At 39.5% G+C, this 24,362-nt stretch overlaps 2 protein-coding genes across 8 annotated transcripts in view; one reads left to right on the top strand and one right to left on the bottom strand.

The window, feature by feature from the left end:
• The window catches only part of matn4 (matrilin 4), a 35,143-nt gene extending 29,051 nt beyond the window's left edge, over window positions 1–6,092 (bottom strand). For 3 of the 4 annotated variants that reach the window (XM_044349371.1, XM_044349373.1, XM_044349374.1), the window contains exon 1: window positions 5,714–6,092. The gene's annotated coding sequence lies outside the window, so the exon portion shown is untranslated. The remainder of the gene's footprint in view (window positions 1–5,713) is intronic. The other variant, XM_044349375.1, reaches the window with a different exon arrangement.
• rbpjl (recombination signal binding protein for immunoglobulin kappa J region-like) overlaps window positions 1–24,362 on the top strand; it is a 43,244-nt gene that overhangs the window by 8,499 nt on the left and 10,383 nt on the right. For 3 of the 4 annotated variants that reach the window (XM_044349379.1, XM_044349376.1, XM_044349378.1), the window contains exons 2-10: window positions 290–413; window positions 1,140–1,229; window positions 5,619–5,766; window positions 17,175–17,297; window positions 17,571–17,641; window positions 17,859–17,974; window positions 19,876–20,053; window positions 21,104–21,241; window positions 22,653–22,765. In XM_044349379.1, the coding sequence (XP_044205314.1) occupies window positions 1,193–1,229; window positions 5,619–5,766; window positions 17,175–17,297; window positions 17,571–17,641; window positions 17,859–17,974; window positions 19,876–20,053; window positions 21,104–21,241; window positions 22,653–22,765 (924 nt within the window). In that variant the 5' untranslated portion in view covers window positions 290–413; window positions 1,140–1,192. Of the gene's footprint in view, window positions 1–10; window positions 414–1,139; window positions 1,230–5,618; window positions 5,767–17,174; window positions 17,298–17,570; window positions 17,642–17,858; window positions 17,975–19,875; window positions 20,054–21,103; window positions 21,242–22,652; window positions 22,766–24,362 lie in introns of those variants that run through there. The other variant, XM_044349377.1, reaches the window with a different exon arrangement.

Raw genomic sequence — 24,362 nt, 5'->3', positions numbered from 1 at the left:
ATCACACACACTGGGGATACAGTAATGTACACACTGACACACACCAAGACCAGCGGTCAGATAACAGATCCGGGATGGAGTGCAAACAAGTACACATGTGCAGACGCACAAAGAGACACACTTAAATATATTTACCATCAAAGTCCCTTTTACTGTAGATTGACTGTACGAGGTGCAGCAGAAGCATTGTGCTCTCAGCTAAAACTAATGGACTGATGGACATTTGAGATGTTTTAAATAAGCTAATCTTTACTGCTGAACTAAGTGAGGATGTTGAAACTCAATACAGCATATGGATCATCTGGATGGAAAAAACTGAACCTGCAGCATCATAAAGTTTCAGTCTAAACCAGAATGAGAAGAACGACTGGAGGATCTTGTCAAGAAGCTACAGGACAACAACTTGATTCCAGGTTAGCTGCTACTCAAAACAATATAATTGACTATTAATTGTTGTTTTGGTGTATTGCTTTTGACAAACTGCACGTGTAAAGTAGAGTTTTTCCATATTTTTGCTTACCAGTAATGTCCAAGTTTTTTTTCCTCCATTTCATTTTATTTCATTTCAACCTTTATTTAAGATTATCTGAGAAATCATTGAGGGTGACTAATACCGAGATTACACCACGGAAAATACAACCATACAAAATCAACAAATAAAATCAGTTAAAATTGTTACCACGGGAGATACAACCATACAAATCAACAAACAAAATCGTTGAAACAGTTACAGGCAGGTAGTGGGCGGTTGTTGGTTTTTAAGGTCTGTAAGACACTTAAAGCCAGAACACAATGTCTTCAGTTAGAAAGATTTGTTTGTTAGTTGCATTTAGGATGAGTTTCCACAGATAGTCGTCCCAACAGCAGAGAATAGTCTGATTTCATCAGACCATCAAGCTGCAGCATGAAGCCAACCTGACCTAAAGTCAACATCTGTCTAAAAAGCCTGAAAAGTTGTTTTTTTTTTTTTTTAATCAGATTATACAGATTTTAGAATTTGAGCTGGATGCTGAGAGTATTGTTTGTATTTCTGCATGTTTTGTTACAACAAAGGGCCACATAACTCTGGAGTTATTGTACATTCCTGTGACGTACAAAGAGTTCTTTCAAAGTTAACTCTGCAGTTATCTTAATAACAGTTGTGAAAGCCGAGTGAGTATGGACCTGAGGAACAACTGAGGCCACGCCTGTCATGGAGGAGATGGATGTCGTGGAGGATGGCAGGAAAGGTGAGCAGAAGAACATGTTGACATCTCATCGATATAAAATTTGTAAGCATTTCTATGGTCAGGGGTTGTTGAGGGTTCATTTCACCGTCTAAATTATTCTTTTGTTCCAGTGAGGGGAAAGGTCTACATTAGTATCCTGATGTGATTGCGTAATGAGGCCACCTCAGTGTAAAGTAGGCGAGCTGCTTTACATGAATTAGTCCAAAAACAACCAAAATATCCATGGAAAGAAAAGACAATGTTGTCCATGTGCAAAATACATGTGCATGTCTGTGAGTGCTGTGACATGGAGCAACATCCACCAACACTCACAAATGCTGATGAAATAAGCACATTTTCAGGGACACAGAAAAGATTTCTTACAAACTATATTTGACATTTTGACACATGGTAGGAGATTTAAATCTCTTAGTCCACAGGAAACTGTTGTATGGGAAGATATTTGAATCTGACTGTTGGTTTTGGTTTGAAAACCTAATGTGTAAAACCAAAAACACAGAATCACCTGCTCACCAGCTGAAGACGACCATCCAGAACTATGAACCAAAGGTTAAATTACGCTTCAATGTAAAAAAAAAACACAAAACACTACCATAGGGATTGTTGAGGGATCGTTTCGCACACACCAACTACATGTAAATATATCTTATTTACCCTTTTCACATTCTGTCAGTCTTTCCACTCGTGACCTCTGATAACCATCCTGTGACCTCCTGCCAGGGTTGTGACCCCAAGGTTGAGAACTGATGACAGGTGACAGATATTTGACCCTGGTGCTGACGTTCTGTTGGAGAGTTTCTCCATGTCAGTTTGTCAGACAGAACGACTTAACTTAGTGAAATATTTTAATGAATAAGAAAACTCAATGTGCACAGAGCGTCTTCATTAGTCTGACTGATGAATGTGTTTTTGTGCAGATTTGGAGCTCGAGAGCTTCTCCCATAGCAGATATATGTAGTACCCACTGTTGTTGTCTGTTTTTTACTTCTTGCACTGAAGGACTCGCTACTTGCTGACAATAGGCTTCTTTGAAAGGCCTTTTTGATTCACTTTGACTCATAAATATGCGCCATTAACCAACAGCAAGCCATCCTGACAGAGCTGACCTTTGAGGGGACAGAGAGCCGAAGAGTCCAAAATGGAGGAAGCTATCGTTACTTATTAGCTGTGTGTCATCACTCACTTTTATTTAAGCTCCTTTGTTGGAGCAAAAACTGTTCCACACAACGTGGTTTGCAGAAAGTTATGAGAGAGAAGTTGATGATACAATGCAATTACTGTTCTGTTAGCGACGGTACTAAGCAAACACGTTTTATTTTACTTCTTCAATAACTTTTTATTGAGGAAATGATGTCCAATTGTGAACAAAAGGAAGTAAACGGAAGAGTTTATTTCGGGAGCTATTCTGACTGAATAGTGTTATCTCAGCTACAACAGCCTGTGAGTTAGCGGTTAGCTCGCAGCTACAGCAGTTCATCAAGTGGCCCTGCGAGTGGTCGCTTCGTCGTCAAGCTTTCACATCCAAGTATTTAACTTGGATGAGTAAATGTCACTTTGTGGTGTGACCACAGCTGAAATCATTTTTCATCATTTCACTAATTTCACAACACCACCTTTAACAAAAAGTCAGTGTTGTCGATGCTCAAGGCTACTAGTTCACAACCTGGGGTCAAGATATCCCACCCAAGGGGCCAAAATTGGGTTTATACATTCAGATTTTTCTCCTATCTTTGGTTTTATGTTCTCAGGGATTACTTACCACATAATAATTTGGTTTTGGTTGAACTGTCCACAAACTGCAAACAAACTGGGATGAGCTGCAGCACATAGCAAAGGTGCCGGATGTAGGGGGTCCAAGGGCCCATTAACCCCCCTCCACTTCACCCTCCTCCCACAATCTTTTAAGTCGCGAATTACTGTATCCCTGCAAATGCCCCTTTATTGCAGCACTTGCGTTAAAAAGGCATTTCAATCATTCCCGCCACTCTAAGACATCAGGTAAAATAAAACAGGCAAACATAAAACAGGAAGAATATTGAAATAAGCTCCGTTAATATCTTTTATAACTTTGTTTTTATAGGTAGAAGTGTTGTATGTACTTTGTATGTTGAGATGAGCTCGCAGTTACCACAGCAAACGCTTTGTGATCATACTGGTTGGTTGTGATTTGCGTGGAGTAATTTGCTGAGGACACCACGTTATCTGTGACTTTGCTAGCTCCATTTTAGTTTTCTAACATTAGGTAATCCTCATGGTGCAGCTCGCTAACCAGCAATGAGTCCCATCAATTCTGTTTTTGTTTAAGTATTTTCTGGAGCTTCTCAACTCAAAACTGGCTGAGCCTCAAATATACTCCCACGTGGATGCAAGCGGACCACAGACGCGCAGTAGTTCTGTTTATCCTACTTTCTGGAGTCCGCTTGGTGGACGTGTTCCACACATGCGCAGTAGATCAGCATCTATTGATTGTAGCATAGTGGCCGTGACAAATCAGAGGGGAGGTACGAGGATGTCTGCACAGAGCCCACGTGTACTCCCTCTGATAACGAAATTTACATTGAACGGACCCTCGCGGCCCCTTTCGTACTCACGGATGCAGAGAGTATAAAACCACTCTGTTGTTACCAGAATAAATGGTGGATTGGAGCCAAAAGTGATAGTGTGTGCCTCATTCCTCGCACAATGCACGGGAGAGTACACTGCTGCTACACACACACACAATTTTTTGCCCCCGCATTTCTGAAATGAATCTGGCGCCTCTGGCACATAGACTTTGTTTTAAGGAATCAAGTCCTCATATGGGAGAAACTTTATATTTTGCTCTTAATTTGTGATTTTGTCATGTATGGCCATCACTGAAATAAATGAATTGTTCAGAGACAGATGGAAAATGAACTTCTGCTCAGGTTGGAAGGAAAACACTGAGATTAAAGCAACAGGTGACAGCAGAAAGCAGAGGGAGGTAGAAGTATGATGGACTGACAGCCGAATTCACTCTGAGGTGAAAACATATCAGTTCTGCAGTCTAGAGATTAGAGACAGAGAGATGGAGACCATATGTTCACACATATTGCGACAACATATAGAGAAAGAAACAGTAGAAAGGTGAAAAGTGTAGAAAGAGACAGACAGGATGGAGAGAGACAGGCAGGAAAGCAGAGAGAGAGACAGGCAGAGAGTCTGTGGTTGGTACCGTAGGTGGTTTTGGGGGTTTTGAGTGACAGCTGGAGTCACACTGAGATGAAGACACAGCACTTCTTGTTAGTGGCTTTAGATTGGAACCAGATGTTGACTCTGCTACTGTTAGCAGTCTCACTGACTGCAACTGTTTTACTGCCTGTCTACCTGCCTGACTGTTTCACTGACTGCCTGTCTACCTGCCGGTCTCACTGACTACCTAACTGACTGTCTCACTGTTTGACTGCATGACTGACTGTCTCACTGACAGTTTGCTCTGCTGTCTGTCTGCCTGCGTGCTTGACTTGAGAACAGTCTACCTGTCTCACTGCTCAGGCACTGATCTGTCTTTCTGCCTGCATGCCAGCTTTTGAGCGCCTGCACAGAGCATCACCTCCAGGCAACCAGTGTGAACCCAGAACCTTACTCTCCTTTCACTCACTCTCTCACTCATATCTATTTTTAAACCTGCCAACACCACCTCTCATTTTTTATAACCTGATGCTTAATTGAGAGGATTAATAGCAGAAATGCAAAGAAATCAGTGAAGACAGTTCTGTTTTGTAGTTCAGAGAAACAGTTAAATTCATGTGAAGTTCTTTATCAATTATTAATACCACACTGCACATACCCAACATCTAAAAAAAGACAAAACTTCAAGGCAAAGGTTTCAACAACCTTTTTAAAGTAGACCTTATATGTAGCCTATGTAAGAAGCAATTTATGTTAGAGTTTAAGGCTACATCTAAATATTATTTTCATCACCATTAAAGCAGATTATTTCCTCAAACATTATTAATTGTTTTATCTATAAAATATCAGAAAATAAGAAAAATGTCGATCACTTTTCCAGAGTACTTTAGATGTCTTGTTCAGGTCTGACTGACAGTCCAGAATCCAAATATATTCAGTTTATTATCACATAAGACAAAGAGACGCTCTTTGACATTCTTGTTAACCAATTATCTCTAATGATGATCCGGATAATGATTTGCACTTTGCGCCAACTTCCAGCCATGATGCAGGCTGCACAGCACAAACATTACCCGACAATTATAACCTTCTGTTTCTCATTGCCTTCAATTAAACGATAATTAAAGATGCTTCATTTGTGAGGCGTATTTTTTAGTTCCGTTTTTTTCTGTCGTTTTCTGTCATCAACTCCTTTTAAAACCATCAAACATTTTGTCTGTTTTTCGATCTGGTTCTCAGACACATCCATGCACCAGCCGGGATATCCCCAGGCAGACCCCGCTCTGTTATACCCCCCTCCTCTGTCCCCCGAGCCGGTCAGCCCGCTGACTCACCTGGGGAAGCTGCTGGTCGGACACGACGTACCGAGGACCGGCGGATGGGACAGGTAAGACGGGCACTAGACCTCCGCAACAAAACGTCACACTCACACACACACAGTGTCCCGGGTTAGGAAAGGTGAGGTCACGGTTTCCTGTAGTTTATCCCAATTTTTTTTTTCTTAAGAGCAGCCCTCACTGTGCTGTGAGGAATGAGCGCTTGGACGTGAAAATGCGTTCAGAGCGCTCCGTGACCTGTCCTCGGTTTTACTCGCTGGTGGAATGAGGTGGTGGAGGGATGGTGTGTAGGTATTAAAATGCGGGGAGGAGAAATATTTGGGAAGGCAGAGACCCCACCCTCCCTTGCCTTTGAAATCCGAACAACGGGGAGTGAGAAGAGAAACCGAATTTCTTCAGGCAGCTTGGAGAGGTTTGGAGAGGTGAGGCGGGACCGCGGCGCACCGAGCGCAGCGTGGCGCACGAGTCAGGGCATCATCACTGAGGAGTCTTTAACTGTTTTCACTTTAATTGACCACATCTAAAACACTAAATGTCTTGAATATTGTTTAATAACACATATTGGCGATACCTCACACATACTGATGCTCCATTACTCTTCAGACATAAATATAAGAAATTAAACCAGTCAGATTGAAATGTAAAGTAAGCAGAAGCACCTGAGTAAACTGTAGTGCTCTTAATGTTTATTTGAGTGTCCCCAAAGTGCTTGTTTTGTTGGTTTATTGTTGTTTATTTACTACATTAATTAACATAACATATACAGTACATTAGGTTGGATTGTTTGTGACAGTTAATAAGTTCTGTACTCTTCATCCTGCCTGATACTCCATCATCCACACATCTTTTCATGAGATATAAAAGTCACTCTTGGTTTGTGTGTGTTTTTGGAAGTATTTTAAGTTTTTGTCACATATTCACCTTTTGTGACAGTGTTTTTTCCCAGATGGCTTTACTTAAGTGTTGCTCCTGACCTGTTTATTTATGATGAATAGAGGATTATATACAATTTACTGCATTCACCATCATCTCCTCAGATTAATACAGGATGGATATCACTATTTTCTGTGGTATAATATAAATACATGTTAAATGTGGTAATCTGGAGCTTCCTGATTTTATGTTATTTTGACTTTATCTCCATCTTAATATTATTATTATTATTATTATTATTATTATTATTATTATTATTAATGATAATAATAATAATAATAATAACTATTTGTATAGCACCTTTCATACAAAAAAAGATATGCAGCTCAAAGTGCTTTACAGCAAAATAAATTACGTGCACCAAGTGCTTCACATCAAGAAAGACATAAATGGCATAAAATGAACATAAAAACATGAAAATGTACATAAGAGGTAAAATAAAACATTGCATTGTGATGTAAGATAAAATAAAGTGAAAATAGAACATAAAATAAAATAAATAAAAGTAAAATAAAATAAAACACTTTTTGCTGCACTTCAGACATCGGCTTTCAATCACAGTTCTGCTCTTTCTAACTTCTTTCTGATTGTTTAAAAAAAAATCTTTGTTATTGTTGCAGCCAATAAACAGAAAAGCATCTCTTTATATTAATTAGAGAGTCAGACATTAAATGTTGAGAACAAAACCACTTTCACATGGAAATACTGTTGCTTCATCCATTTTTCTTTCTGTGTTCTTTGTTTATATAATAAAGAAAAGTCCCCATAAATAAGATAATTAACAACTGATGTGTTTTCAAAATGTGTATGAATCTGTCCTTTACAATTCAAACAGCACATCAGATGCTTGGAATCAAGTCATAAGAGTTTTGTATGTTTACGCCAGAGAGGCAGTTAGAGAACAAAACCCATGAGGCAGAAAGTATTAAATGACCTCATCAACCTCCAAATGACCTTTGACAGAAGAAGAGTGTGAATCTGTTCAGATATTTGAAAGCTGACAGTACAGAAATGACAGGACATGAAGGAGAGTTCAAGTGAGACAAACGGGGACGTTGCAGTTCATAGACAGCTCGTCTCACTCCCTGATTCAAAGCTGTTGTGTTACACGCTGTGTATTTGTGAAACTGATTATTTCTATAATAAACAGTGAGTCCTGTAATCTAAATGACCAGCAGGACGACTTCTGTCAGCGTTACAAATGACCGTTTCAGATCAGAAACTACCCCGTTTTCACACATCAGCGAGTGTTTCCAGGTGTTGGTGAGTATAACTGCATATGTGAAAAAAGTAGTATAAAGCCTTTTGTGACTCCAGAGGGAGCTGTGTGAAATCTGATAAACTCCCTCAAGTGATGATGTGGTGTTATAAAGAAGTGAGGTTACCAGACCTCCATAGCCTGCTTGTCTACTCTACTGGAGGGAGCGTATGGATGTAGAAAGCGTTATCATAATATCATTAAATCTGTGCAAGAGCAACACAAAATGTTGAAAAAGTAATTTATTTGTTTAACAGACAGTAAGTACTGGTAAGGTACTCCAATTTGACACAAATGAATGATGGACATTTACATTTCATTAATGTGATGTTTCCCTAAAATACTCACTCTAAAGACTCCATTGATTCAAATTAAAGATATTAGCTGAAACAATTTCTACTTTACCTGTAGCTGTATATTTTACTTTTATGTAAATGTTTGACTCCTTAAAAAACTTGGTAAGTGATAAATGATTATAATGTATTACAACTATGAGAATGACAATACACTATGATCCTCAGCAAGTGACCTGCAATTATGAAGTATTATGCTTGAACTTATAAGTAATTATAAAATGCTTTATAACGTGTTATGATTGTTATAAAGACTTGTTAATACTTATGAGTGCTTATAACTATAATTATATAGTGCTATAAGCAGATTATAATGCATTATAAGTACGATTATGATGCATTATAGACATGGGCGTCATAGAAAGTGTTACCAACGTTTTCTAGCTATCTGCAGACTCGCAGCAGCTACACGACACACCCACTTTATTACATGATGCATCCACTTGGTTAGGTTTAGACATGAGCAGTGACATGGTTAGGGTTAAGGGTTAGGGTCAGGGGTCAGGGGGGTGTCGTGTAACATGCCATTATGGTGACAACATACATAACCCTAACCCAAGACTCCAGATAGACCCTTCTCACTCAATATGCAAAGTAGTGTCCCGCTGGCCCCGCCCACAAGTTCCTGCTCGGCCCATAAACTTTACATTGGGATGACGTCATGAACTTTTTAATTGCTTTTCTAGGCTCTGAGAAAGTAACCTGACACACCAAATGGTTTGTTACACAGAACCATCTGAGAAGGCGTCCTTGGAAACTGGAAAAAGGCAGGCACTTTCAAAAAAAATACTTGGCAGGTGATTGGATGAACCATCTGTCTATCATCATCTATCACTGATTTACCTTGTGAGGCAGCTGGATTCGCAAGATCATGTGAGAATCCTCACAGGACGCTGATTGGTCCGAACCATTGGTGGTTCGGACACAAGCGCATAACTTGAAACCTGAGAAGAGGGATTCTTGCGTGATCTTGGGAATCCAGCTGCCTCACAAGGTAACTGGGGAAGTTCTAAAAATATAAAACCTCAATGGGTTAAATATTAATAGTACAAAGAGTAATAATTGACCTTGTTTGAAGTTGGAGGCGTCCTGTCAACAGTTTTATAGACATCTCTTTTATGGTGACGTCTATAAAAGAGATATTATGGCGGTATATGGGGACAATGCTTTTTGGCCCACAATACCGAGTGTGGCCGCTAGGAAAAATTTGCAACAAGGATGAGTGATGGTGCCGTATCCAGTTCCCTTAAAGGATATGTCTGTTGATTTGCTGTATTTTTCTTACTGTCAACAAATCTCATGATTGGATCCAAACCAACAATGAACTGATCTACTAACAAGTATTGTGTGTGTATCCAAAGCCTGATATATCTTATTCCTCTGTGCTGTAGACCTCCGTTGTTTTCCAAAAACTATTAAAAACACATTAATGAGCCACATCGCTGCACTGGGTGACATGTTCCTTCATTCCTGAAGTTGATGGTTACAGTAGTTTACTTAGAAATGGCTCCAAAGACTAATAACAGTGATAAGATGGTAACCCTCAGGAGTGAGGTTCCTAGTGTAGTAGACGCCACTGCGCATGTGCAGGAATGAAGGTCTCTTTACAGAGCTTCACTAGCTTGATGTGCTACATAACACAACCTCTTGACTTTGTACTATATTTATAAATTTCTCAAAGAACTTAAGTACAAAGTCCAGAGATTGTGTCACGTAGCACAACAAGCTATTGAAGCTCTGGAAAGAGACCTGCATTCCTGCACATGTGCAGAGGCAGTTATGGCTATTTTTACTTGTTGGAGCCATTTCTAAACAAGCTACCATAGCCACCTTCTTCAGGGACAAAGGAACATGTCAGCCAGTGCAGCGGTGTGGCTCATTGACGTGTTTTTAATAGTTTTTAAACAATGGAGGTCTATGGCACAGAGGAGTAAGATATATCAGGCTTTGTATACATGCACAATACTTGCAAGTAGGTTGAGTTCATAGTTGGTTTGGCTCTGAACATGAGATTTGTTGACAATAAGAGAAATATAGAAACTCGCCAGATATATCCTTTAATACATCCATGATTTCCCACAGCTCCCTCTGGAAACACAAAAGGCTTTACACAACTTTTTCATATATGCAGTAATACTCTCCAACACCTGGAAACAGACGTTGATATGTAGAATCAGTTCACTTCTAGCATAGTAGACATCCATGTCTGAATAACAAACATCATCACTTTAACAGCCAGATGAAGTCAGCAATGTTACATAATCCATGTCTGAAAAGGGCTTTAGTGGGAAACACGATGCAAACAGAGGTTTGTGGTGGAAGAATTGCTGCTGTTTTTCTGCTGAGGACAGGTTGTACTTCATGACTCCAACAGGGTCACAGAATGTCTCGTCTAAACAGCTTCTCTCTCGTCCGTTTTTACAACGCTGACACCTGTTGAGTCGTGTTCACAAACACACCTAATGATGATTGCAGTCATTACAACTTTCAACCACTATTACCTGAACAACTTCTGGACCAGGAAATGTACTTTTTTGGTGGTGAAAGTGCATTCCTCTCCTCCCCTCCTCCATTACTTTCTTCAGTCCACTCTGTGTTCCCGGTGTGAAATACCAGAGGGTCTGAGCTCCTGACACACTGACCTTTGACCTTTGAAGAGGGTAAGGTCTAATTTAGACTTCTGCTGGCACCCTGGTGATTGACCACACACACACACACACACACACACAACCAGTCAAGTGTGAACCCTGAACTGTGAACTGAGGAGAGTGTGTACTGGGTCAGTGGGATCCCCCTCATATATGAACAAAACATTCAGTATACCAGCTTAGCGAGCAGACTTTCCCTCCTTACAAGGAGCAGCCGGCTCACCTCTGAATACATGTGTCATTGTATGAATGCAGGGATTAAGTCGAGTCCAGGGTAACTTTTAAATAAGGGTATATATAAGTGTTGTATGGAAATATTGTTTTTTTTGTACAGATATATAAGATGTATATAAGATGCATCCTAATGGAAACCATCATGACTTGTGTAGATTGTTGTTGCTTTGCGGAACAACTTTGCTATTGAATTCTCACAAGTTGAATGTGAGTCGGAAATATCTGTATGAAGAGGATGTTTGTGGAACTAAATGACTGGTGGTAGTTTTAACTTTATGTTTTGAGTATTTAGTTTGCAGTTCATTTTATTGTGGTGCAGGTTTACGGTGTTATCAGTGTTCAGTTCTCAGTGTTTTTGGTGTAACCAGTTTTAATAATCATCTTTTAATTGTTTTTAGTCATGCTAGCAGCTTGGCTCTAGTGATGGCAGTGTCTGTTGGTCTACATATCAACAATTATTTGATGGATTACCAAAAAATCTGGCACAGACATTCATGGATCCACATTCAGGATAAAACTTAAACCTGCAGTGCGGAACATTTACATATAAATGAACGTCTGTTACATTAAAGCCTTTGCCAAACGAGTTCACGCAATGTTTATTAGGCCAAATAAATCTCTCTGTATTTCACTGTAAACAGAGTTTTTAATCTGGTGTCTGGTCTGACATTCCCACGCTGGACATATGAAGGAATGAATGCAGACTACTGACGGCCGAGCCAGCTAACTTCCGGTTAGCTCTCTGCTAAGTTGAAGGGGGGTAAAATAATTTAATTGTGCGGCTCTTCTAGACTTTCCAAATGTTATCAGACCGAATAGATCAAATTCTGATAGTGAAACAATGTTGTGATGGGGTTGTGACACTCAAAACAATTTATCCACCGTTTTACAGCTATAACAGTAGTGACGGAGTTGGCTACGGTGGAGCCTATGACGTTAGCACCTGTCGACAGTGTTTTTGTAATTACTCACTCTGACAGAAGGGGGAGACAAAAGTCTCAAACTTCAGCTTTAAGGACTTTGGTGATCCTTTGACTTTTCCTGTAGCACCAACAGGTCAAAGCTATTGCTTATTCTGTGAAATATCTCAAGATCTATTTGATGGATTGGTAAAAAAGTTTATACAGACATTCATGGTTCACAGAGGATGAATCCTATTGCCTTTAGTGACCTTTCCTCTGATCCCACCATGAGATTGACATTTCTGGTTCAGAGTGAAATGTCTTGAAAACTATTGGATGTTTTACCGCTCAGGATGAATTGCAGTTATGAATTGGATCCTCTGACTTATCGTATAGTGTCAGCATATGTGGTGACTGCACATCAAAAACTAGGTGCATCATAGCGATGGTATATATTGAAGGTAAGATTATCATCTAGTGTCACCATGAGGTCAAAATGTTATTTTGTTAAACACTTTGGTTTATAACCACTGAGAACATGATCACTGGAGAGCAGCGATCTTTGGAGCCATTTCTAAACTCCTCTTCAACTCTTCATAATGAAGGAACATGTCACCCAGTGCAACGGTGTGGCACATTGTTGTGTTTTTAATAGTTATAAACAACGGAGGTCAGAGGAATAAGATATATCAGGCTTTGGATACACACACAATACTTGCAAGTTGATCAATTCAATGTTTGGCTCTGCACATAAGATATCATTTAAATCACTGGCTTCATTTTTGAAACCATCAATAAAATGTCACTTCATCTCCTGCAAACAAGATTCTGTTGCATGGCAAAGCACTGAGTCGATGTCTGTTTTATATAAGAGGAACAGATCAGTGTATTTGATTTATAAAAGAATGAACAAAACCATATTTGGTTTTACAAACCATATTACAGTAGGATTTAGGAAATGAGTGCAAAGGAACTCAGTTGGTCCGGTCAAAGCTTTTAGCCAAAAAAAACTCGGTGAAACTTGTTTCCCTGCACAAAATTTTAGAAATACTTCATAAACATTTCTACAAATGTTTGACTGTCCTAAATATTGTGGCAGATCAATGTAAATATTGTATTAGGCTTGTTTAACAAAACTCTAGAAAGAAGTCTTCTGCACGCACAAAGAAACAGCAGTGAGCTTGAATCTGCTCACCAACACCCTGAAAAAACAGTTTGTTTTTTTAGTTGGGGTTTTATGAGCAGAGAAGAACATGAGCCCTTGTTGTTTAGTTTTGACCCACTTAGCCCTCCCTGCATGTTTCTGATCAGTAGTGCGACTGTGGTGTTACTGGATTGTTCTTGTTAAAGCCAGCACCCTGCTGCTTCAGAAAGAAGCGCTGCTTTTCTCTCCCAGTCACTCAAATTCACATAAAGGGCTGCTAACAAAATTCAGTGACACTTAATGAATATGTCATTTAACAAGTGTTTTTCTTTTTAAAAGAATGTGTTTAGTTTCACAGATTTATCAGATTTATAAAATAGGATTTGTTTTACCTTGGTGTGGACTTAGGGGTCATTTTTGCGTGCGATGGAATCGTTGTGACATTTTGGGAAGTATGTTTATTAGCTTTCTTGTGAGTTAGATGAGAAGGTTGATAACCTCTCATGTTTGTACGCCAACAGCAGCTCAGCTTAGCTTAGCATAAAGACCGGAAACAGGGGGAACCAGCTAACCTGGCTCTGTCCAAAGGTAAGAAAATCCACCTACCAGACGCTCTAAAACTCATTAATGAACAGGTTAGTTTTCGTTTGTTTGATCTGTACAAAAACTGAAGTGTAAAAACAAGTTGTGGCTTCATTTGGGGTTATGTGTCAAACTATTTCTTGGCAGGATGGAAAAATGAATAAGCATATTTTCTATTCCTGTTAATAAAGATCTAAAGGGGATGTATCGTGTATGTTTCCAGGTCTGTATTAATATTCTGAGGCTCTACTGGAATAGCATGAAACTCCTTATTTATCTGATACTGGTCCTTTATGCAGCCCCTCAGTTCGGCCTCTGTCTGAAACAGGCCGTTTTAGCTCCTGTCTCTTTAAGGACCCCCTCCCGATGAGCCCACTCTGTTCTGATTGGCCAGCGTCAGGAAGCTTCCTCCGGCTCTGGTGGGCTACGTAAACGATATTAGTCAGATTTCACTTCTTTCTCTCATTCTTTATTCAAAATGGAAACTTCTCAAATACATCATCATCAAATGCATGTTCAAGTCCGAATCCGATCCAAAATATGTGAGTACAGAACAGACAGCCGCTCAGACAATGACATCAGTTCAGTGGGGAAGTGGAGGTAACTTTGCAAACAAATTTGTCAGAGCAGATTGAAGCCCTGGCTTTTAACTTGCAGGGAGCATTTTTAAGTACATTCACCTCAAGTTTTGGAACTTTGACCATGTTTAAGATCCAACATCATAACAGGATAGAAATGACAGAAAATCACAAAAAGCATGTTTATTCCCATTTCAATCCTGTTTCATGCACTCATACACTGTTTTCCACTGTTCTGTCACAGACGTTTTTTTTGACATCAGCCGCAGAATTCATCTTTTCATTCCTTCCCTTCTACTCGTCCTCTCCTCCTCTCGTGTCGACAGTCTTCATTATGAGTAGCATTCCTCAGTCTGGGCCCCGGGGTAGTAACTGTGTCCCGCTCCTCATTACATCATTGCTGCGGAGAGACAACACAGCTAATGTGACAGCTGCTATTGTTAGCAGAGCTACACGGGGCCGCTCAGCCCGTTAACGTTTCTGTTCTTTCAGTTACTTACCTGCTGTTCAATTGAATATTTGACATGTAATCACACAGAATGAGTTTTTCTTTTGAATTGAATCACATACACAATAAATGAACAATATTGAATTACTTAAACTGAAGGAGTCTTGACTGAGTTTTCCCACATTTCAGGCAAGAAGTGTACAGTGATCAAGTCAGTGGATGTATACATACATGAGTCAGGTTGTAGTTGTTATTTAAGATTTTGTTTCCAAATCTTACAAGAATATTTGTCTGCTGGTTTGTCATCTTCCTCGGTCTCTACAGACATGGATCTATAAGAAATCTAGAAAGAAAAAAGTAGAATTTGTTGTCATTTTTTATTTCAATTGAATCGAAGTTACAAAGTGCTCCACATTAAAACCATCAAACACACGTGATACAGTTGTAACAAGATTAATATTTACAAAACTGAGAATAGAATAGATGAGTGAAAGCATTGCTTTAATTCTTTAACAAAACTAAACCTCCACACACATTCAGCGACAGAACCAGCAACCGTTAAAACAGATAAATGATTATGAATGAGTTTGTGTCACCACAGCTCCGGGGGTCTTCAGTCCCAATTACTCTGCGCTTTGTTCTGTCTGAAGCGTCGCTGTCTGCTGTTCACTTCGCTGTTGTCAAAATGTGAAACTGCCAAAATTTAATGACAGGCGACAAGACTCTGATGGGCTTTTTGTTGTAAATTTGAATGAAGTAAGTGAATGTTGGAATTTAATCAATGTGAAGGAATAAAATGATTAACAAATTTTGTTAAAAAAAAAGAAGGGAAAAAGAAGAAACAGACCTTCTATGCATGTAATCAAATATTTGTTTAAGCTATAAAAAATCATAAGTGTTTTAGTTTATCAACTTTAGGGGTATTCAAATACAAGTCGTAGAGGTCCATTTAATACACGCCAGGCGGAGATACTGGTGTAAATGTTCATTAATTAATTCTTCACTGCATTCATTGTTGAAAATGACCCTTGATATCACGACTTTAACCGGTTCAGTTTTGTGGTTCTTACCTCCGTGTTTTGGGATAATCTTGCAAAAAACAGACATGTTTGGAGTTGTAGTGGCGTTTTATGTTCCCACTCTTCATTATGGCCACTGTTTCATTGCAAATTAAACACAATGGACTTGTACTTCTGGGTTAAAATTAATATATAATGTATTATGTGTAAAATGAACGAATGAAGATATCGTCGTTTTTATTGACTTAAATTCTTTATCAGTTTTGCTGTTTTGGATGAAGGAGCGTATTAATGTCTGAAGTGCATTTGTGTGTGTTTATGTTAGTTCAAGATATAAAAAGAACTCTTCCATTTGTTTAATGTGTCAGTAATGCAGTGGTATCACATCCTTCTATATACAGTACATGCATCTCTCGTCATATCGGAAACTATCTTTGGCACGTCTTTATTTATGTCTCACTGCTACTGAGTCCATTATGAAGATGGATGGAACGTCTGCGATGATAACTGTTTAGTCTGAGATGCTTCATGTCACCATGAGGAAAAGTAAGGAAGCTACAGTAAGACCATTTTTACTTACATTGCTTAGCTTATTTATGTTTATAAGGACCTAGTTGGAACGAGAGCCAGGTAACACAGTTTCATTCTGCTGTGCAGCTCTAGAATGTAGAGACTATAGAATGACAATACAGTTCAATTTGAACCTGACACAGACAGATGATGATATTGTCCTGCTGATACAGGCGTCAGATCAGAAAATACTTGTGTGTGTTCATGGACCAACAACGTGAGGACTTGTTGTGTAGTTTATTATGCCAACAACCAGACAGCATCTAATGTATGTCTGTTAGATATGCCTTTTTATTACAGTTGTGTTTGGATGATAATCATTTGTTTCATTTAGATGAAACAAATTAGATCCAGAGTGGAGTTCAGCTCATCTGCTGGCTGAAATTAGTAGAAGTCAGTCAACAGAGACAAACCATAGATGTGTAGTTATTGTTTTTTTTTCTGGTTGACTCACACAATGAGTGATCCATGACACAATACAAGATAACACATTAAAAATGATATTTTCTGTGCTTTGGGTAAGTTCTACAAATAAGAAATCTTGATGTTTTAAAAGTTTATAATATGAATATAATTATGCGTGTGTGCAGCTGGAGGTGTCCAGTTTACAGTTTCACATGTGGCTTTAATATTTAGATGTAATTGGCAAAGTTTGGGTTTTTTTGCAGTCCCACAGTCGGTCACTGACGCTGCTTTACTGTATCTACCTCTATTATTACCTCCATGAGCCAGCCACACTTAAATACATTCCCTGGTTTTCTATGACTGACGACATTCTTGTCTGATCAGGAGACTGGACCCGGGGTTTCAGTTACTGGGAACAAGAGAACCAGGAATAGAAGCCCACGCTGACCAGAGCGTCATCATCCTGCACGCCAAGGTCGCTCAAAAGTCCTACGGCAACGAGAAAAGGTTTGTTGATACTTCTCTTTTCAGACAGCTCGCTGAATAAACTCAAAATACACAAACATCTGATCCTTCTAGTCCTTACAGGAGATCAGGGATAGGCTGATGTATTTAGACCATCAGTTGGCCTTTTGGGGTTTTCCAACAATGATTTTAGTGAAGCGAGTTGGTGCCAAATATTGACCTAAGTGCTGTTTTAGAGATATTTAGAAAAGTCTTGTATTAAATATAAATATTTCGCAACATGTGTTTGACTCTGTACTGTTACTCTGCCTGCAGGTTCTTCTGCCCTCCTCCTTGCGTTTACATCAGCGGTCATGGATGGAGGGTCATGCAGGACCATTTGAAAGGTGAAGAAACAATAATATAGTCAATTTTAGAGGAAAATATTGAATTTGGGGCTTTGAATCTGAGTTTGAATCTGATCTACTGTCCTCTTTCTCTCCTCTTCATCCCATAATTCTTCCTCCGTCTGTTCCTCAATTGTCTTTTTTCCCCTTCGTCCCTCCATTGTTATTTTTTCTTCTTTTTCCCTCTCTCTTGTCTCCGTCCGTCGTCTCTCTGCAGCGGCTGGCTACGGAGACTCTGTCTATCGAGTGTGTGGTTACATGTGTCTGGACAGCTCCAGTCAGTCTCAGGCAGACACATTCAAACTTGTCTTCGATGAACAGCCAAACTCCAGAGTAAGTTATCTGATCTGATGCCATGTACATACCTGTCTGCTGTGTTGTACTGGACTGTTTTTGTCGACATGGTTCCCTCCCTGCAGTCAGGTTTCTTCAATGACAGAGACACTAATTTTCTGGAAGTTTAAACTGGCCTTTGTCTCCTGGCTAAATTATCCCCTAAATTCCTCTCCGTGCAGCAGCAAACACTGACAGCCAGAAGAGAGAGCAGACAGTTTTTTAATGTGTTCATCATTCACTGTCCTTTAAAATGAATCACTTCCAGTCTTCATCAGTCCAGCAGACGGTGTATGGCCATTAAAACGAGAAGAGAAACAAGATCAATGGAACGATATTCTACACATTACAAACATAAATTTGTCCATGAGGTTAAGATCCCACATGAAAAAAGTGGCGGAAAGAACAATGAAGTCATTTCCATTCCATGAACTGAAAAGTTAGGCCATGTTCAGATTAACTTTAACCCTGAGTGATAAAACACAGCTCTCTCATTCATTTAAATGAGTCTGTTGGCTTTGCAGAGATGCCGACGAAGAAGGTTCCAGCAAAAAAATGCGGGGTGGTCTGGCAGGAAGTTGATTCTGGATCAACTTTTGTTGGAATGCAAGACGACGTCATCTGGCGAGGTTAACGTGAACAGTGTACGTCTGCTGTTTACCTCATGATTGTGGCGACGAAAGATAAAAAATAATTGCCAACGTGATAACTTTCCAGGGCAGCAGATAATATTATAAACCTGCTGAGTCACAGTGACTCAAATGGTTGTTTGGGAAAGAGACTTTTAAACTGGCATCTTATTCGGTGAATGCAGGGGAGTTCAGCTGTTGTTGATTCCTTTACATTCATTTATGAGCAACACAACTGGAAGATATTTGGTGAGGGTGTCTTGTAATCTCATGAGATGACAAAACACTTCATTTAGTGTCTGATAAACCATCAGACTCATGAATCTGATCCTCAAACTGGACGTCCTGGATTGTATTTCAGCGTGTTGCCAGATACTGAAACAACACGGCTCCACCAAGCTGGCTGTTTTTTGTGTGGGTGTAAGTGTGTTTGAGGGTTTCAGCATTTCAGTCGCTCCAAACACGTAATTTATCTTCAAAGACAAACAACACCCACATCTCAACGTTAGTTAAGACAAAACACAATAACAGTTTTTCTTTGTATCGAGAAGATGGTCTTCCAAATGTTCAAATCATATTTTCTGGATTTATTTGTGCAACCAGAGCAATATTGATGATTTGACTTTGAGCTTTTTTATGTTGGCTGGTGGTCTCAAAGTCGAGGCACCAGCTGTAGATGAGTGAGTGATGATGATGATCCTGAACTGCTGTTAAACTCAGACCTGAAGCTTGTTGTGTCTGAGCGACAGACGGCTTTATGTGTTTACCCAGACGAGATGGTCACCTCCTTTATTATAGATGACTGTTGACTCGACAAATAGTCATGTTTGACAAAAAAACGACACTGCTGTAAACGAACTGTGTGTGTTCACTGGCCTCTTGCTTATTTACTTGCTGAGGGAGAACACAAGAAACATCTGCATTACTGTACAGTGTGTGTAGCTGTCAGCAAAGACATGTTTCAAATGCTGAGAAGTAGAATAGAATAAAAGCTATGTTCGTGATTCAACTGTTTTTTTTTCTTTCAGTTAATTAGTTGTTATTTATTAGAATGATAAATCTTCAATTACAAAGAATTGGATAAATCTCTTCTTTAAAGCAGGAGAGCAGAGAAAAGTCTCCATCTTCTGACTCTTTAGCGCATTTGAACATGGATTAAATATTATAAACATGCTTCATTTTCTACCCAATGGTTTGAATAAAGTTTCAGCTCAGTTGAAACTTTCCAGACGCTCTCTTTCACACACAGCGTCTCTCTCCGTTTCTCTGCAGCAGATGTTCGCTTGTGCCAAGTCCCTGTTCATCTCTGATCAGGACAAGAGGAAGCATTTCCGCCTATTGCTGCAGCTCTCCTTGGGCAACAGACAGGAAGTGGGTTCCTTCCAGAGCCGGATGATCAAAGTCATCTCCAAACCATCCCAGAAGAGACAGTCCATGAAGAATGCCGACCGTGAGTGATGTATTTATACTGTATGTCTTCCCACTCTTTTAAATCCAGATATATTGACCCAATATATTTTGAATTTTGAAATTATTTGTGTGTAGCATGAAGTTCAAAAATAAAAAAGTCTCATTTAATATCAATTATTTATTTTTATTGGCTGAGTGACTGACAGCTAGTTGTTACTTCCTGAACTGTTGAGTCGAGTTAGTCTGATTCATTCATCTAAACCCTTCACACACACACACATACACACACACACACACACACACACACACACACACACACACAACCTAAAAGGAGACATCACTCTGAGCTGACAGCTGAGGTAGCAGATCAGGTGACGTCAGATCGCTCAGGTTACTGAGGGGCAACATGCTTTACATGGTTGAACCAGGATTAAACTGCATTTTTTCTGCTACAGCATCATATCTGTTCTGTAAATCACTTGTCCTGTGTTCTCCTTTGAGAAAAAATCAGACACCAAAAGGGAGAATTTTAGATTTTGCCTTCACCTTTAACTTTCAATCATCCACTTGCATAGCTGAAGTCCTTGTCCTGGAGTCCTGGAGCAAATCAAATCTTGCATAAAGTGATAACGTGTCATTCTATCATCAGCAGAGCAGACGGTCACACTGAGCCTGATTGCATCCTGCTACACAACACAGACGACCCACATTAACTTTCCTGCTAAAGTTTCCTTCTTATCTAACTAACAAACATGAACACACGTCTTTTTCTGCAGTTTAGCTTGTTTAATGAGCCACCAAACAAACATTCACTGGGGAAAAGTGCACCACTAACATCAGTTAGCAGCTAGATAGCTAATTAGCTGCTCAGCTGCAGCACATTGAACAGCATGTAAACATACCTGCAAATGTCACTTTGGACCTGTTAGATGCCGATTTGGTCACTGCTCTTCAAAATCCCTGTTATCAACACACTGTGTGTCACTGACTTGTAGCTATAGCAGTTTGTTTACTTTGTCTCCTAACTTGCCAGCTGCTGTCAATCAAACACAGACACCAACACGTTCTCTCTGTTTCCGTCTGTTTTCAGTGTGTATCTCATCGTGCTCCAGAGTAGCTTTGTTCAACCGTTTGCGCTCACAGACGGTCAGCACTCGTTACCTTTCAGTGGACAGAGGAGCCTTCATAGCCAGCGCCAGACAGTGGACAGCCTTCACCATCACCTTGGGTAAATGTGTGTGTGTGTGTGTGTGTGTGTGTGTGTGTGTTAACTGTATGTTCACAGCTTCTTAGTCACACACAGACATGTGCTTCATATACTGTGGTCAGTCTATCCATGATTTTACTGTTCTTTCATCAAAAACAGAGGATCAAAAGTGTTTATTTATTTATTATATTACTTTATTTGAAATATTTGAACTTTGAACATATTTATGATTGTGAAAAGCAATCATAAATTATTATACAACATTAAAATGTCCAGTTATGATGTATTTATTAACCAAAAGAACCAAAGATTCTCCAATTTACAGGCAAATACACCAGCAGATAACATTTCTGAAACTGTAAATGGGCTGTCAATCAAACACAGACACCAACACGTTCTCTCTGTTTCTAAGACATATTATTACAATCATAAACTATAAACCTTGTGATAAACTGGCAAACTGTCCAGATTGTGCCCCATCTCTCCTGCAATGCATGCTGGGATAGACTCCAGCTCCTCGTAACCATGAAACAGGGTTGAGAGGATGGATGGATGGATTAATACAAGAATTCATGTTGGCATTTTTGGATGTTTTCTCTGCTTTGATCACTTGGAGGCAGTCCATGCTACAACTATAAACATGATAGTTGATCATTTCTTCATATATCTGACATCCATACATCTGTAAACCAGAGGAGTCAAGACATCAACATCAACATCTCTCTGATACAGGGATGATCAGCGGTTGTCACTGGCATCAAATCTTCTACCTTCCAGTCACAACACATCTTCTCTCTCTGCCCTCGGCCACCCTGCATAAATACAGTCACTGTGTGAGAGTTCATCACCGGCGTTTCCCCTCACACACGTCTGGAAAATCTGTCTAAAGATCTATGAGTTATTTATTTAACACAGTGCCCGGCGTGCATGGACCTCCCACCTCCAAAACCTAAACCTCGGTCATTCATCCATCTGCACTCTCTCCTCTCTACTGTCCCCCCCCGTCCCCCCCCCCACCACACACACACTTTGTATTTGTCTTTATTCATCTGGAAGAAAAGCCAAAGTAGGAAAAGAGTTTTATTTTGTGAAAAGATTTTTACTAAAGCTCCATTCAGACTGGATTAGCGCTACAGTGGGAGGTGGTGTATGAACTGTTCACTCTGCCCCTCGATAATTTTACTCTTTGTTCTGGACGGGATTTAAAACTGTAGATTGTTTCGGCTTTAATTATTATGGGGAAGGAGGTGAAAAATGTCCCACATGCACTCTGGACTGGATTAAAATCACTGACCAGAGCATCTAACGTTAAAATCACCTCACCTCCCCTTCACTTCCTGTCCGAATGACTAACAACAATCATTTGTATGAATATTCATTTTGTGTGTGTGTGTGTGTGTGTGTGTGTGTGTGTGTGTGTGTGTGTGTGTAGTGGAGGACCAGCGTGCTGATCAAGGCGACTTTGTGCTGAGCGAAGGCTTCATCTGTTATGGCTGTGTGGTCCAGCTAGTGTGTACTGAGTCTGGAGTAGCTCTGCCACCCATGGTAACACACACACACACACACACACACACACACTGAAGAGGGGTTAATGTGACGTATGTGCTGACACACCTGATGTTAATCACTTGAATGGTCGCTGAGCACACAGTATTATTTTATGATGAAAATGAATGATGCCTTGATTATTGGCAAATGATTTATATGGAAATGACAATGACATCTACTAAGCTGATTTATATTTCAATCAACTGTCATCTCACTAGAGGATTAGACTGTAGTATTTAGGATGAAATAGATTATCTAAATAATATGTCAAACTTCTGCTTTAACTAGATCAATGCTATGTTGTCATGTGAGTCTTACTAATCCATAAAAGGTAAAGGTATGCTGTATTACATTTTTGTCTAATGATCTTTCCCCATTTCCTCGCGTGACACCGCTGAGCTCAGTAAATTTTCCTTTGCTTCCTGTTAGACTCGGCTCATACAATATGTTTTTCAGGCTTCATGACAAACTGGTGCTGTAGCTTCAGAGACTGTTTTGGACCCAGATATGCTGTAAATATTATTATCCCTGCTACAATGATTAAGACAGGAGAAATATTACTCTCATTGCCAAAGTGCAATGTATGTATGGCACAAATGAATATTTAATAGAAATCTATCCTGTCAGATTAGTGGATTTGAGATGATGGTGTGGCTTTTAAAACTATCATTCATTGGCTAATTACTTGGTAATGAGCACAAAGCTAATTCATTGTTTCTAATAAGACGACACACAGGTGAGCATCTCTGTGCAGTTTTGTTGATATGAAGTTTTCCAAAGTGTCTCTGTTAAAAGTAACCTGTAATATAAATGATAACAGAGTCACTTAAGGGGCAGAATGTGACCCTAAAAGTAAAATTGCAGATTTTAAAACTTCCAAAAAGAGACCAATATTCTATCAACAAGGAAATGATTTTGACATTTTTGTTAAGCCGTATGGATATGTGTTCTGCAGGGCAATATTAAACTAAACAATGATTGTTTACAGTGAAAACTTCAAGGCCTACCTTTAAGCTTGAATTTCCTCTGAGCTCTGAAGCATGAAATGCCAGTGATGAGATTACATGTGCAGTGATCGGTTACACCGTGGTTAAACAGACCAAGAAGAGGACCAGTCACACTGTTGGACTGATGATCTCTGAGGAGTGTAGACCAAAACCACCACAATAATGAATTTATATCACCAAAGAGAAAAGAAGGAGGACAAAAAAAGGAAAACAAGTATCTGTGATAACAGTTTGAATCAGTCTTTTTGTAGAGTCAGCAACATTTTCAGTTTAAACTCACCCAGAGAAGCAAGAACTTTAACATTAAATCACTTTGATGTGTATTTTTATGCAGAGGCCCCAGGGAATGTGTGCTTCTTTTCCTGTGTTCTCCTTTGAGAACACAAGACAAGTGATTTACAGAGCAGATATATTGCTGTAGCAGACAAAAAAAAATCCTGCTTCAACCATGTAAAGCATGTTGCCCCTTAGTAACCTGAACCATCTGATGTCACCTGATCCGCTCAGCTGTCAGCTCAGAGTGATACAGGTAGTCCTCATGCTGTGGGGACTTGCCTCCCTTATGGGGACAAAAAATAAGTCCCCTT

This window comes from Thunnus albacares, chromosome 4, assembly GCF_914725855.1.
Source record: "Thunnus albacares chromosome 4, fThuAlb1.1, whole genome shotgun sequence".
Classification (NCBI taxonomy): Eukaryota; Metazoa; Chordata; class Actinopteri; order Scombriformes; family Scombridae; genus Thunnus; species Thunnus albacares.
This window is presented reverse-complemented; position numbering and strand designations above follow the sequence as displayed.